At 40.0% G+C, this 14,419-nt stretch overlaps 1 protein-coding gene across 18 annotated transcripts in view; it reads right to left on the reverse strand.

Moving 5' to 3' along the window:
- Positions 1-496: 496 nt before the first annotated feature.
- Positions 497-14,419, reverse strand: part of KIAA0586 (KIAA0586 ortholog) — a 104,636-nt gene continuing 90,713 nt past the window's right edge. For 16 of the 18 annotated variants that reach the window (XM_059694611.1, XM_059694605.1, XM_059694663.1 and 13 more), the window contains one exon: positions 497-826. In XM_059694611.1, the coding sequence (XP_059550594.1) occupies positions 684-826 (143 nt within the window). In that variant the 3' untranslated portion in view covers positions 497-683. Of the gene's footprint in view, positions 828-14,419 lie in introns of all 18 variants that reach the window. The other 2 variants (XM_059694631.1, XM_059694621.1) reach the window with 2 other exon arrangements.

Raw genomic sequence — 14,419 nt, forward strand, 5'->3', positions numbered from 1 at the left:
TTTTGTACCACATAGTATTCCATTGTATCGATATATTATCACTTTTTAAAAATCACTCCCTTACTGATAGGCATTAGATTGATTCTAACTATTTACTGTTATAAAAAATTTGGGTCCAGCCGGCATGGCTCAGTGGCTGAATGTTGACCTATGACCCAGGAGGTCACAGTTGGATTCCCAGTCAGGGAACATGAACAGGTTGTGGGCTCCATCCCCAGTGGGGGGGTGCAGGAGGCAGCTGATCAATGATTCTCTCTCGTCATTGATGTTTATCTCTCTCCCTCTCTCCCTCTCCCTGCCTCTCTGAAATCAATAAAAATATATTTAAAAAAAATTTTTTGGAATGAAAGACCTTGACCAACATAATTTCATAACTATGTACGAATAATTACGTCTGTAGAACAAATGCTTAGATGAGAGAAGTCACGCATGCCTTTCCACTATTTTGCGGTGCCTCAGGATCCTAAGAAATAATTCACAGCCACACTCACAATGATTTACATTTCAAATGCTTTATTTAAAAATTTTACCTACTCAGATTATGCTTTTCATTTTAATAAAAGCTTAGAAATAATTTTTCAGAATACGCTCAATACCAAAACAGTGTGAGAGATGGTTTTATGTCAGAGAAAAATGACCTCAAAACCAGCGGCACAAATTCTGTCGTGGTTCTCGTTCCCCATTCAGAAGGTGTCTGCTTCCGAGGACTCTGAGTTCCCCTGGATGCTCGGGGATGAAGGGCAGTCCTCCAGGTTCGCCGAGGGTAGCGTCACAGACATCTTGGTGGGTGACGTCTGACTAGTGAAGGGCGGTCCTGCTTTACCTCCTGTAAAGAGGAGAAATTCGTTCAGCTAAATAGATGTATCCTGGGTATTATGTGCTTTAAACTTTCCTAAATAATACAGGGGATCAAAACAAGGATTGCATACGAGGTAATTTCTTCTCTCCAGGTGCTCAGAACTTGCCACAGATATAACATTTTAAAAGTATATGATATGAACGCTTATGTGCCCTCCACCCCCAATCCATATGTTGAAATCCTACAGCCTGGCGTGAAGGTATTAGGAGGAGGTGAGGCCTTCGGCAGGGGCATAGGTCATGAGGGTAGAGCCCTGATAGCGAGGCCCGAGAGAGCTTCCTGGCCCCTTCCACCATCTGAGACCAGAGAGAAGGCACTGGCTATGAACCAGGAAGGGGTGCCTTCCAGCCTCCAGAACTGTGAGAAATCAATGTCAGTTGTTTAGAAGTTACCCAGCCTGTAATATTTTCTTTTCTTTTTTTAATATATTTTATTGATTTTTTTACAGAGAGGAAGGGAAAGTGATAGAAAGTCAGAAACATCGATCAGCTGCCTCCTGCACACCTCCCACTGGGGATGTGCCCGCAATCAAGGTACATGCATGCCCTTGACCGGAATCGAACCTGGGACCCTTCAGTCCACAGGCCGACGCTCTATTTGCTGAGCCAAACCAGTTAGGGCTAGCCTGTAATATTTTCTATAGCAGCCTGAATGGACTGAGATAGCATTACAAGTGCCAAAGGTTGTGTACAGATGAGAAATGCTACAGGTAACACAGCGAGTAAAGGAGGCTGTTTGGGACGAAGAATTCATTGAAAAACACCAGAGCTGACTATATATATATATCTACCCATGAATACCCTAATTCATCCCTCTAAGTTTAAAGTATATTGACTAAGAACATACAGAATGCCAACTCGGTATTATTTAAGAACACAAAATCCTCATTTCAAATTTCATGCATTTACCATATACGCATAAGAATAGTAAACATCTTAAGAACAAAGTATCTTTTTTTAATTTATTTTTTATTTTTTATTATTAAATCTTTATTGTTCAGATTATTACAGTTGTTCCTCTTTTTTTCCCCATAGCTCCCCTCCACCCGGTTCCCACCCCACCCTCTGCCCTCACTCCCCACCCACTGTCCTCATCCATAGGTGTACGATTTTTGTCCAGTCTCTTCCTGCACCCCCCATACCTCTTTCCCCCCGAGAATTGTCAGTCCACTCCCTTTCTATGCCCCTGATTCTGTTATATCCACAGGTTTATTCTGTTCATCAGATTATTTATTCACTTGATTTTTAGATTCACTTGTTGATAGATATGTACTTGTTGTTCATAATTTTTATCTTTACCTTCTTCTTCCTCTTCTTTTTTTTTATTTTTTATTTTTTTATTGCTTAAAGTATTACAAAGGGTATTACATATTTGTCCATTTTATCCCCCCGCCCTAGACAGTCCCCTAGCAAGAACAAAGTATCTTAAACAATGTTAAAGACATCTCTGAGTAAAGAGTCATAGTACTTTTTCTAAAACTCCTTTATATTTTTAAAATAGTTTCCACAGTAATAAAGTGAAAAATTTCATAGGGATAAAAGTAGATAGTTCAGTAGATTTCAGTGGTGACTCAATCACAGCTGTCCAAGATGATCAGAATACTTGTAAAAGCATATTCCTTTCATATCAGGACGTCTAACAAATTCTATTTTAATATTACATCATTCCTTTTTGTTACTGGTATCAGGTATGTGGGGTTTTTTTCCATAGATTTGGCATCATTATAGCAACATCACAAACTGTACCACCATAGTATAATCCTTTAAGAAAGCAATTCTTATATCAATTTAAATAGAATAAATATTTTAAATAGGAAGGAAAATTTTAAAAATTTAGCTCTGTCAGAATACAATAAAAACATTAAGAACCAATAAGACTGCTCTGAAAAATATCTATGGGACATAAGTGTTATTTAAATATCCTGATATTTAAATATACTGATATTTTGTAAAGCCTTAATGCAGAATCCACAAAATAACCAAGAGAAGTATCCCAGGTGAGAGCTCACGTCATCAGTAAAGTCAAAACTAACACAGGGTATAACTACTAGTATGTCTGAGAGCAAAATTAATTTTCAACCCATAAAATCAATGCAGCCCTGACTGGTTTGGCTCAGTGGATAGAGCTTCGGCCTGAGGACTGAAGGGTGCCAGGTTCGATTCTGGTCAAAGGCACATGCTCGGGTTGCGGGCTTGATCCCCAGTAGGGGGCATGCAGGAGGTGGCTGATCAATGGTTCTTCCTCATCACTGATGTTTCTCTTTCCCTCTCCCTTCCTCTCTGAAATCAATAAACATATATTTTTTTAAAATCAATTAACTGTTACCTTTCCCCATTATTAAGAAAAACTCATTCTTTGAGTCCCATATCTTTCAAAGACTACACTGATACAGAAATTATTATTTCCTCTGTTATCTAATTGCACAAAGCTGCTCTCTATGTACCTTCATTTTCCCTGTGCACAAAATAACTGATTAAACTGTCAATGATGTTATGAGAACTATAATTTCTTATCTTTTTGGATCTTAAAGACATTTCAAAATGCCAAAGACCACATTAAATTCAATTATTGTAACGTTATGCTATTTTTTGCAGTTACTGCCTTATATTAATACAGTGATTAAATTTTTACTAAGATCTTTTCCCCATCATTTCACCTCATCCTAATAGTAATTCTGAAAGACAAACTGACAAGGCAACTGAGGCACAGAGCTCGCTTTTCCGAAAGCATACACTCACTAAGTAAAAATCAATACAAGCTGACTGTGTGCAGAGCCAAGATGGTGCTCAGAGGGTGCACAGGTGAAAAAGAAATCAGCCTCATCTCCAAAAAGCTCAAAACTTAGTAGTGGAGATAAACATGTACAGGAATTCTTAGTTTAAATTAGGTGAAAGCAGCAGTTGAGCTGGGACTTACAAGATGTAGAAGACAACGAAGGAAAAGAGACCAATAAAATAAAGTCAAGATAAAGTTAGTATGTTAATGGAACTCTGAGTATTCGGCTATCAAACTCTTGGCTGGATATGAGGAATGATGAGATAGAAGGCTGTGAAGGAAGGTCAGGGTCAAATTCTGCAAACAATTATGAGCCACAATAGACTTTGAACATAGGAGTAATTATGAGCAAATATATTTTAGAAAAGGGACTTCTAAGAGCTGTGTGGAAAATAGGAGAAAGGAATCTATGGAGACAGTCCATGCAAGAACTGATGATCCCTGGAGTGGAAATAGATTCAGGATGCCAAGAGGAAGGCTCAGTACTTTATAAAAAATTGAATATGGCTCTGACATGACTGAATAAGAGGTAATAAGAACACAAACAAGCTGGAGGCTATGGTGATACAGAGAGGTGGGGAAATACTGGGGTCAGTTACATACTTGGTGAGTTTGAATGCCTGCAAAATGTGTGAGTAGACTTTTCTAGGCAACTCTTAGTCAAAATTATAAGACAGTTTTAGAGATATAAAAACAACAAAATAGCAACCACCTAACCGGATATAAGTAGAACGGAGACAGAAAACCAAGATGGCAGCATAGGGAAACACCGGAAATTGCTGCCTCGCACAACCACTTCAAAAATACAACTAAAAGATAAAACAGACATCATCCAGAACCATAGGAAGACTGGCTGAGTGGAAATTCTACAACTAGAAGGAAAGAGAAAAGCATACCAAGACTCAGAGGAGGTGTGGTGTGGAAGTAAAGTGCAGGGGTACGGAGGGGCACGCGGAAAGGGCTGGCAGCTGAGGACACGGTTGTCTTTTTCAATTAGGAGGGAATCTCAAGCTCCCAACTGTTCTGAACTCCAGTTCCGGGCGAGTCTCTGGGGACCCAAACTCATATGGGGAGAGGCTACCAGGGGTGGGCAAACTTTTTGACTCGAGGGCCACAATGGGTTCTTAAACTGGACCGGAGGGCCGGAACAAAAGCATGGATGGAGTGTTTGTGTGAACTAATATAAATTCAAAGTAAACATCATTACATAAAAGGGTACGGTCTTTTTTTTTAATAGTTTTATTCATTTCAAATGGGCCGGATCTGGCCCGCGGGCCGTAGTTTGCCCACGGCTGGGCTAGACTGTCTGGCATCGGTCGGACCTCGAGGGCGGCTTTCTCTCAGAGGTGCTTGCAGTGATTACCGTGGGACACTGAGAAGCGGGGCCTCTTAGGGCAGGACTGAGGAGCAGCCATAGCTGCTTGCTCCACCCTGTTGATCCCCTGGAACCCCGCCCAAGCTGTGCGCCAGCTTTTTCATATGAAAGGCCTGGCCCTTTGCAATCTGAAAATTACCTAATCAACTGCAGCTGGCCCAAGGCCCCACAGCAGCTTGCATTCCTTCACAGCTGAGTTCCTGCTGGGTAGCCTCAGGCAGAGGCTAAATTAGCACCTCCTTAAAGATCCAAGAGTCAGTGTACCGTGGTCAGAGTGGGACCATCCAGATTACAACTCCTCAGATCCATAAGGGACACACTCAGGGGGCAGACTCAGTGAGCCCCAAAGCCCCACTGAAGCAAGTCTTGCCCCAGAGGGTGTCTCCAGCACAGAAGTTCTCCCACTGCAGACACAGCTGATTCTCACAGCCAATTGGCCTGGCGGTCAATTCCTCCCAGTGATACCCACAACAATCAAGGCTTAACTACAACAAGACTGTGCACAAAGCCCACAAGGGGGTGCACCAAGAGTGTCCACCTCAGGTAATTGGGGAGGCTGAGCCACTGGGCCCTATAGGACACCTAGCACACAAAGCCACTCTATCAACACAGGGAAGCATAAAAAATGCAGAGACAAAGAAACAGGTCACAAATGACAGAAATGGAGGAAAGCAAACTACTGGATATAGAGTTCAAAACCACACTTTCAAGGTTTTTCAAGAATTTTCTAGAAACCTCCAATAAACTTAGTAAGACACTAAAGAAACCTAGTGAAACCGCCAATAAATTTAATGAGATCCTCAATAAGTCTAGTGAGACCCTCGAAGTTGTGAAAAAGGACCAACTAGAAATTAAGCATACACTGACTGAAATAAAGAATATTATACAGATTTCCAACAGCAGACTAGAGGATCGTAAGAATCGAGTCAAAGATCTGAAATATGAAGAAGCAAAAAACACCCAACTGGAAAAGCAAAATGAAAAAAGAATCCGAAAATACGAAGATAGTGTAAGGAGCCTCTGGGACAACTTCAAGCGTACCAATATCCAAATTATAGGGGTGCCAGAAGAAGAGAGAGCAAGATATTGAAAACCTATTTGAAGAAAAATGACAGAAAACTTCCCCTACCTGGTGAAAGAAATAGACTTCCAAGTCCAGGAAGCACAGAGAACCCCAAACAAAAGAAATCCAAAGAGGACCACACCAAGACACATCATCATTAAAATGCCAAGAGCAGCCCTAATCGGTTTGGCTCAGTGGATAGAGCGTCGGCCTGCGGACTAAAGGGTCCCAGGTTCGATTCCGGTCAAGGGCATGTACCTTGGTTGCGGGCACATTCCCAGTAGGGGGTGTGCAGGAGGCAGCTGATCGATGTTTCTCTCTCATCGATGTTTCTAACTATCCCTCTCCCTTTCTCTCTGTAAAAAAGTCAATAAAATATATTTAAAAAATAAAAAAAATAAAATGCCAAGAGCAAAAGACAAAGAGAGAATCTTAAAAGCAGCAAGAGAAAGACAGTCAGTTACCTACAAGGGAGTACCCATACGACTGTCAGCTGATTTCTCAACAGAAACTTTGCAGGCCAGAAGGGAATGGCAAGAGATATTCAAAGTGATGAATGCCAAGAACCTACAACCAAGATTACTTTATCCAGCAAAGCTATCATTCAGAATTGAAGGTCAGATAAAGAGCTTCACAGATAAGGAAAAGCTAAAGGAGTTCATCACCACAAAACCAGTATTATATGAAACGCTGAAAGGTATCCTTTAAAAAGAGGAAGAAGAAGAAAAAGGTACAGATACAAATTATGAACAACAAATACACATCTATCAACAAGTGAATCTAAAAATCAAGTGACTAAATAATCTGATGAACAGAATAAACTGGTGATTATAATAGAATCAGGGGCATAGAAACGGAGTGGACTGACTATTCTTGGGGGGGAAAGGGGTGTGGGGGATGTGGGAAGAGACTAGACAAAAATCGTACACCTATGGATGAGGACGGTGGGGGGGGTTTAAGGGCAGAGGGTGGGGTGGGAACTGGGTGGAGGGGAGTTGTGGGGGGAAAAAAGAGGAACAACTGTAATAATCTGAACAATAAAGAATTAATTTAAAAAAATAATTAGAACAATAAGAACAGTGATCTCCTAGGAAAGGAAAATAGACTGAGAAGAGAAATGGTGACAAAAATATAGGGAAGGGCAACAATAGTAAATAAGGAGAAAATAAAGGAAAACAAAAGGAAAGTGTCTGAGGGAAGGAGAAAAGGATCCAAGAGTGAAAGGTCACACGAAGTAAGAGATGGTTTTCAGAGAAGAGTCTGGTATAAATCATCTAACTCATAATTAGTAGAGCTAAGGCCACAACTCACTTTTCTTTGCCCTATACCAAATACCGTAGTTACCCACAGAAGAAACTACTACTGCGAAAAGTTGTTGAGGGAAATTCCATTTAATTGGTGGTATGGAATGGCAGGAACAGCTGAGGAGGGAGCAGTGATGAAGTTCCAAGCACAAGTCCCTTTATGACAGGTCAAGGGCAAGTCTAGGGTCCAAATGATGTCTACTGACCAGACACGGGGGAATGGTCCCATGCAGACTGTTGGTGTGAAGCTTCTGTGTAGCAAGGAGTAAAGAGCAGGTTGAGGCCTAGGTGGTTTGGGTCAGTGGATGGAGCATCAGCCCACAGACTGAAGGGTCCCGGGTTCGATTCCCGTCAAGGGCACGTACCTCGGTTGCAGGTTCCCAGGCCCTGATTGGGATGTGTGCAGGAGGCAACCAATCGATGTGCCTCTCTCACATCGATGTTTCTCTCTGCCTCTCCCTCTCCCTTCCACTGTCTCTAAAAGTCAATGGAGAAATATCCTCAAGTGAGGATTAACAACAACAAAAGAAAATAACTTAAAAAATATAGAGAGTGGGTTGAGTTGGGGGGCAGGAGAGAGCATGGATTCCGGAATAGGACAGAGCTGGGCTGCTGGACTTGTCCATCGATTTACTCAGCAAATATCAACTGAGCACCTACTATGTGCCAGGCACTGTTCTAGACTCTGGAAATTTCATCTGTGAACAAGACAAAGGCTCCAATCTCACTGGCATCATATTCCAGTCTGGTGTAGGAGCAAATGAGAAACAAGTAAGGAAATAAACATAAAGAATGTCAGGAGATGATAAGTGCTATAAAAAAAAAATAGGTAAGGGGTAAGAGCAATTGTGAGTGACAAGAGTCTTTGGGAAAGTTAATAACTTCCCTAAACCCTAGTTTCCCCATCTATAAAATAAAGATAACTACCTACCTCGGAGGGTTTTGTGAACATTACACGGAGTAAGGCATAGAAAGTGTTCTGTATGGTGCTGGTACAGGGAAAGCACTCAGAATAGCTTAGCTCTTTATATGAGCTTCTGTTCCTTTTATGTAACTGGAAAGGAACTATCCCAAGAGGCAATGACCCTCAGGGTGGGCCACAAAAGGTAGTGGCTTCAGAAAGGGTAAGACTGTTTCAAGGAAACGCACCAAGCAAACCCCCACAGCTCTAGAAGGCCTCCAAGTAATTGTGCTACTTTTAACTCTAGTAATCGTTTAAAACAACCAATTATGTGAATAAAATGCACTATTTTATCTAAAACTGTTTCACAATATACATTTTGGGAAAACTTTGTGAAGTATTAATCTCCATAGGCTAAAACAGTCACAGGTTTAAGAACTTTAAAAGAGAAATTTTCAGACTGAGAACATTTTTTTAGAGCATCATTTTCATTCCTGTTAACAGGCAAAAAGAGTAACATTCCCATCCAGTTATGGTCCTTTACAGTTTTAAAAAAACTTTTTAAAGAAAAGACAAACTATCTCAACAAATCATCAGCAGAGCAAACATAAATTTTCTACCTATAGTAAATACAGTCTGATGCTTTTGAATTTGACTTCAAAAATTTCCACAGCCATGTCATTACTCTATGATGTAATTGTTTCAACAGCTGTTTTCAGATTTTTGTTTTTAAAGAGACCATTTCTTGATTCAATGGGGTTGCAGTATGTCTTTAACCTGGCATGCATTTAAGCTGCGACGCCACTGAGGGAGACCATGAGCTTGAAGGTTCTTAAGATGTATTTTAATATACTTTGTAGACATTTGGAATTTGAAGTTCAAATCTTTTTGGCTTTACAAATATTTAAAATTTATTAAGAAATTTTATGCTTTCTGTTCTTTGATACTGGATTTATAAGACTAAGGAACAAAAAAGCTAAAACTAATTTATTTTAAGTAATATAAAGATTTTAAATGTCCATTTAAGATTTTGCCTGTATATTGTCTGTATAACTTTTAAAATATATATAACTTTTGAAAAGGTTTTTAAATTTAGATAATTCAATTTCATCAGCAGGCCTTACATTCTGACTCTAATCTTCAAATACCTGGTAACACCTATTACTACTAGTATATCTCTGTCACTTGCTAACTTTGAGAAATCCAAACAAAGCCTTCTCTCCTAAAACAACATTGGACAAGCAGGTAACTGCACATAGCACAAGCCACATACAGTGGGGCCTTGACTTACGAGTTGAATTCGTTCTGAGACATAGCTCGTTAAGGAGCTCGTTAACACAAATTACTCTGTCACCTCAATGCAAAAAATCGGCTGAGAGACAGCTGGTATTTCAAAAAACTCGTTAGTCGGGACACTCGTAAGTCAAGGCCCCACTGTATATGAATTTGTGGTATTCTTCTATGAGACGAGGAGTACATAGAAGTACTTTAAATTGCCACGTTTTGGTGTTTTCTACATGCAGATAAAGACTAGTTTGTTATAAACTGCACATTTAAAAATAAAATTAGAAAGGAAAGAAATACAATGGTGGTCTTTTTTTTTTTTTTATTCCTCACCTGAGAATATGTTTCTTGGTTTGAGAGAGAGGAAGGGAGAAACATTGATTTGAGAAATATTGATCGGTTGCCTCCTGTGTGTACCTCGACTGGGACCAAACCTGAAACCTAGGTATGTACCCTGACCAGCAATCGAACCTGCAACCTTTTAATCTAAGTACTTAACCTTAATGAGGATCCTAACCCCTATTTCATGGATGGACAACCAGGGATCTGTGAATACCCTGAAACAGTATGCAAATTATTTTCGTGTAAGTACAATTGAGGAGGGAGACAGATGGGCATAGCTACTGATGTCTTAAAGGGGTCTGTAGCCCCAAATACTTAAGAATCATTGACTCAAAGGATACCACAGCTCCATGAGTTGCTTTTCCAACAGTAATGGCAAAAGAACTCCCCTGTTAATTGTGGATGCTTTGTTTTCCAACGGCAGCTCTAATATAGCACTTACCAACTGCACTGTAGTTAGTTATGTACCTGTCACTTCCACAGGAGAGTATACTCCTTAAGAGCATGGACTGGGACCTGCAGTCACTGCCTTCTGAGTGACCCGTACAGCAGGTACACAGGAAGCACCTGTGACCTTCTCATCTCGTATGATCATTAGTTGCTGTGGGTCTGCTGTCCCTGTTAAATGCGGGCTACATGAGGTCGGCGACTGTGTCTTGTTTCTCTCTGCATTCTATAAAGTTGTAGCATAATGCCAGGCCTTGCAATGATGGCCGACCCTGATTGGTTTCCACCTCGAGTCTGTGGTTCCTCATGACTAACAGCTTGCTTAGATTCACGGCTGACCAGATCTGGTCTTTAGAATCAGCCCTGAGTGCCAGCAATGCAGTCACTTCCCAGCTGTCTTTGAAAATGTAACAATATGTCAGCTGTGTTTTATTGAGTTCTTGAAGTATTTTTCCTGTCCACCCTGGACACATCTCCTCTTGCTTTAATTCCTTGTTTAAGCAGCTGCTAAACTATCCTGCTGCATTCAATTCTCCTCACATACTTAACCCAGCCCTGCAGATTTTGCAACATTATAGCTCCAGTGCTTGAGAAAAATACTGTAAGTCTTGATGGAGAAGGTGCCTGGTCATTTGATGTTTAGTATGTAATATTTTATCTGCCTCTGCTTTCCAGAATTAGTCACTATTAAACATTTCTTTCCTTGTTTTCATGTTTAAAAGTGACTTAATATGTTAGTATAGTCTCATCCCAAAATATGTTTAGACATAAATCCCATTACATTTTTTAAGTTTACTATTGCTTCTGTTTTCTGAGTTGACAACTGCTTATTTTAAAATTTATAATTTAAGATAAAATTCTTCCTATAGGAAGAATAACTGCATCGGCACCTGTAAAAACAACTCCAATTCTTTTTCCTCTAAAAAGCAATAGTTAATGTGAAAGATTCGTTTCTTCTTATGCCAGGTTCCAGCTGCTTCACTTTGTTTAAAACTGACTTCAAAGTTTAAACACTGTCCTGTCCCAACAAATAACCTCCCCCAGATGGAATTATCTCAAGTACTATCCTCAGAGCTCTGAATACCACACCTGCAGCCTTTTAATTCAACATTTTATAAACTTTCCAAAGGGAAATGATAAATGTTTTCTGTCCCCTAAGTTCCGGAGAGTTGAGCTCAGTGCCTGAAGGGAGTCCTATACCTGGGGAGGGTTTATAGATATTTAGGCAAATGACAAATTGGGCTCGCGCTCCCTCCCAGGAGCCTTTCCCTTCGCCCTCTGCTTCCCCCAGGTGTGTTGCCTCTGCCTTTCCCTCTCCTAAGCTCCCAGGACCCTTCTTTTGCGTCCGTAACTTGTTTCCTGAGCCTACGCAGCCCAGCTGGCTTACTTCTACTTCCTCTGTAACTTTCTAAAGAAACTTTCTCTTATAATTTGAAAAAAAAAACACCTAGAATTACTATCTCTACTGTGTTGATTATTATGAGAAAAAGAAATTGCAGGGAAATGAAAAAACCTGAATAGCTCCCAAGTCCAACAACTTGTAAAGTAAAAATCATCCCCGTAAGTCAGATGTAAGGTACAGATTGGGCTCAATGTGTCCGAGATCTATATCACCTGGTGAAGCTACAGTTAAAAAATTTTTTGCATAAGAAAATCAGTTAAGCATAGAAATAATCATGATTCATTTCTATTCACTAAAAAGAACACAAACCAAATGCACTCCCCACAGTTGCTCTCATAAAACCAGGTAAACAGAAGCCTGATATAGTGGCCTTAATATAAAGAAGGAAGTTAAACAGCTGGATTTTAATGACCGTCAATAAAATAATACTTTACCTAATAGATTATTATCTTTATGCATCAAAGATTAGGGGAAAGAGGAAGCAAAAGACCAGAAGAGAATTCACAATTTGTATTAAGTAAGAGAAACCCACAGGCCATTTATACAGATAGTTTAAAAGTTTTCACAGATATTTTTACTTAAGGATTTAATCATCACAAAAAGCAGCTTAGAATTTCCCTTCTCCCTAGGCCAGCCTGGGGCATGCTGCCTAACACAATCTATGTGAAACAACCAATAAAGTTGTCAGGGAGCACAAAAGAGCCCTACACTGTTCAACAGAAGCCAAATGTTAACATTAAAATGAAATAGGCCGGGGGAAACTCTCTTTATGGTTAGAAAATTATGAAGCAGAGAAATGTTAAATAACTGGAAAGAGAAGCCTGTAATACACGTAGTCTGCTGTCAACCCTGCTCTGAAAAGCACCAATAACTGCCAATAACCACTGTTTTGAACAAATTCTTAGGACAGAATGATTTGGAATAAAGTCATAATATGGCATAACCAGTATTTCCTGATTTTCTCTAAGGTAAAAGTCATCTCTCAAGCTTCCTTTATTTCACAAAAATTTCAGGTGGATTTAAAAGAAGATTATTAAATGAATGAGATTTTAAGCATTACATAGTTCATTAAACTAAGCAATATATTCTCACTGGAGACAAACAGTCCTGTTAAACTACTGTAGTTATACTATAAGAAATATCAAAATTAAATGTTTAGAAATTAAAATGCAATACAGTTCACTGAAGAAATAAAAGCTTAAAAAGAACAGTTTTAGAGGAAAATATAGTTTTATACAAGTAAGATTGTGGGCAAATAGTTTACTTATCCTATATGATAAAAGGCTAATATGCAAATTGACCAAAAGGTGGAACAACAGGTCACTATGATGTGCACTGACCACCAGGGGGCAGACGCTCAACGAAGGCGCTGCCACCTGGTGGTCAGTACACTCCCACTTGGGGAGCCCCATTCTGAGCTGGCGAGCGCAGTGGTGGTGGCAGAAGCCTCTCCTGCTTCCGTAGCAGCGCTAAAGATGTCTGACTGCCGACTTAGGCCTGGGGGGGCGGGGGGAGGAGGCTTAAGCGGGCTTAAGCCATCAGTCGGACATCCCTCGAGGGCTCCTGGACTGCGTGAGGGTGCGGCCTGCTGAGGGACCTGCACACCCCCCCCCCCCCGCAAGTGCATGAATTTCATGCACTGAGCCTCTCATGCATTGATTTATCTGTAGCAGGTAAGTAGCAGTCTTCTCTGCGGTGGTTGCCTCCAAGCCCAGAGTTCAAGCATATGTATTGTGTTATGGTAAGAAATCAGCAACATCATTCCCTTTCATACTTAACAAAACAGGCTGGAAACTAAGAAAGAGTACGTTCAGTCTATGTAAGGTTCAGCTTAAAAATTTTAAGTTCCTTTTATGTACCCATCATTATTACATTAGGTGTTGTGAAGCCCCAAAGAAGGGTAGGGCATTATCTCAATCCTCTTTCACTGGAAAGACAAAATGAACACAGAGCAGAATGAGAGTAGTCAGCTAATCTTCCAACTGCTCCTGTTCCACCTAAAATGTAAGAGATTTCAAAGGCTAACACCCAACTGAGCTCTCTGCCTTTTAAAATTATATCATTTCTATCTGCTAATGTCTCCACTTGTGTAACTCGAATGCTATGCTGGTTAGTTTTTCTTTTCCTCTTCTTGTTCTATGACCTTCTGTTTTATTCTCTTTAAAAAAAGGTGCTATATGTTATACCTGGATGGGTTTGCGTAAGGGCGTTGTGAAGCCCTTTCTAAACCAGTGATTTTTTAACCGAGGTTTGGGGTAGAGAGAAGGGAAAGTCTGAATCACGTTGGGGACTTTTCAAACTAACAAGGGCTCCCTTCTATTCTGATAGGCTTGCACTCCGGGTGTATCCCCAAAGGGAGTTGCTGCTACAGTGAAACACTCTTCTAAATTCATAAAAACCTAAATGTGAATTTTATACACTCCATTTTATTTGTAATAAAAAAAAAGAATGTTTCATTAAAAAAAAATTTAGCTCAAAAAAATTACAACTATTTCATTACTTCAAACCAAAACATACTTCGGTCATTTCTTTGTATCATACAAGATTACATTAGTAAAAACATCTAAATTGAAATAACATATCAAATCTGTTATTATTTTTAGATCTCCATTAAATCACTTCATAGGTTGAAGTAAAATTATTGTAATGCTGGATTTACATAAAGGA

The sequence above is a fragment of the Myotis daubentonii genome, chromosome 1, assembly GCF_963259705.1.
Source record: "Myotis daubentonii chromosome 1, mMyoDau2.1, whole genome shotgun sequence".
In the NCBI taxonomy this organism is placed as follows: Eukaryota; Metazoa; Chordata; class Mammalia; order Chiroptera; family Vespertilionidae; genus Myotis; species Myotis daubentonii.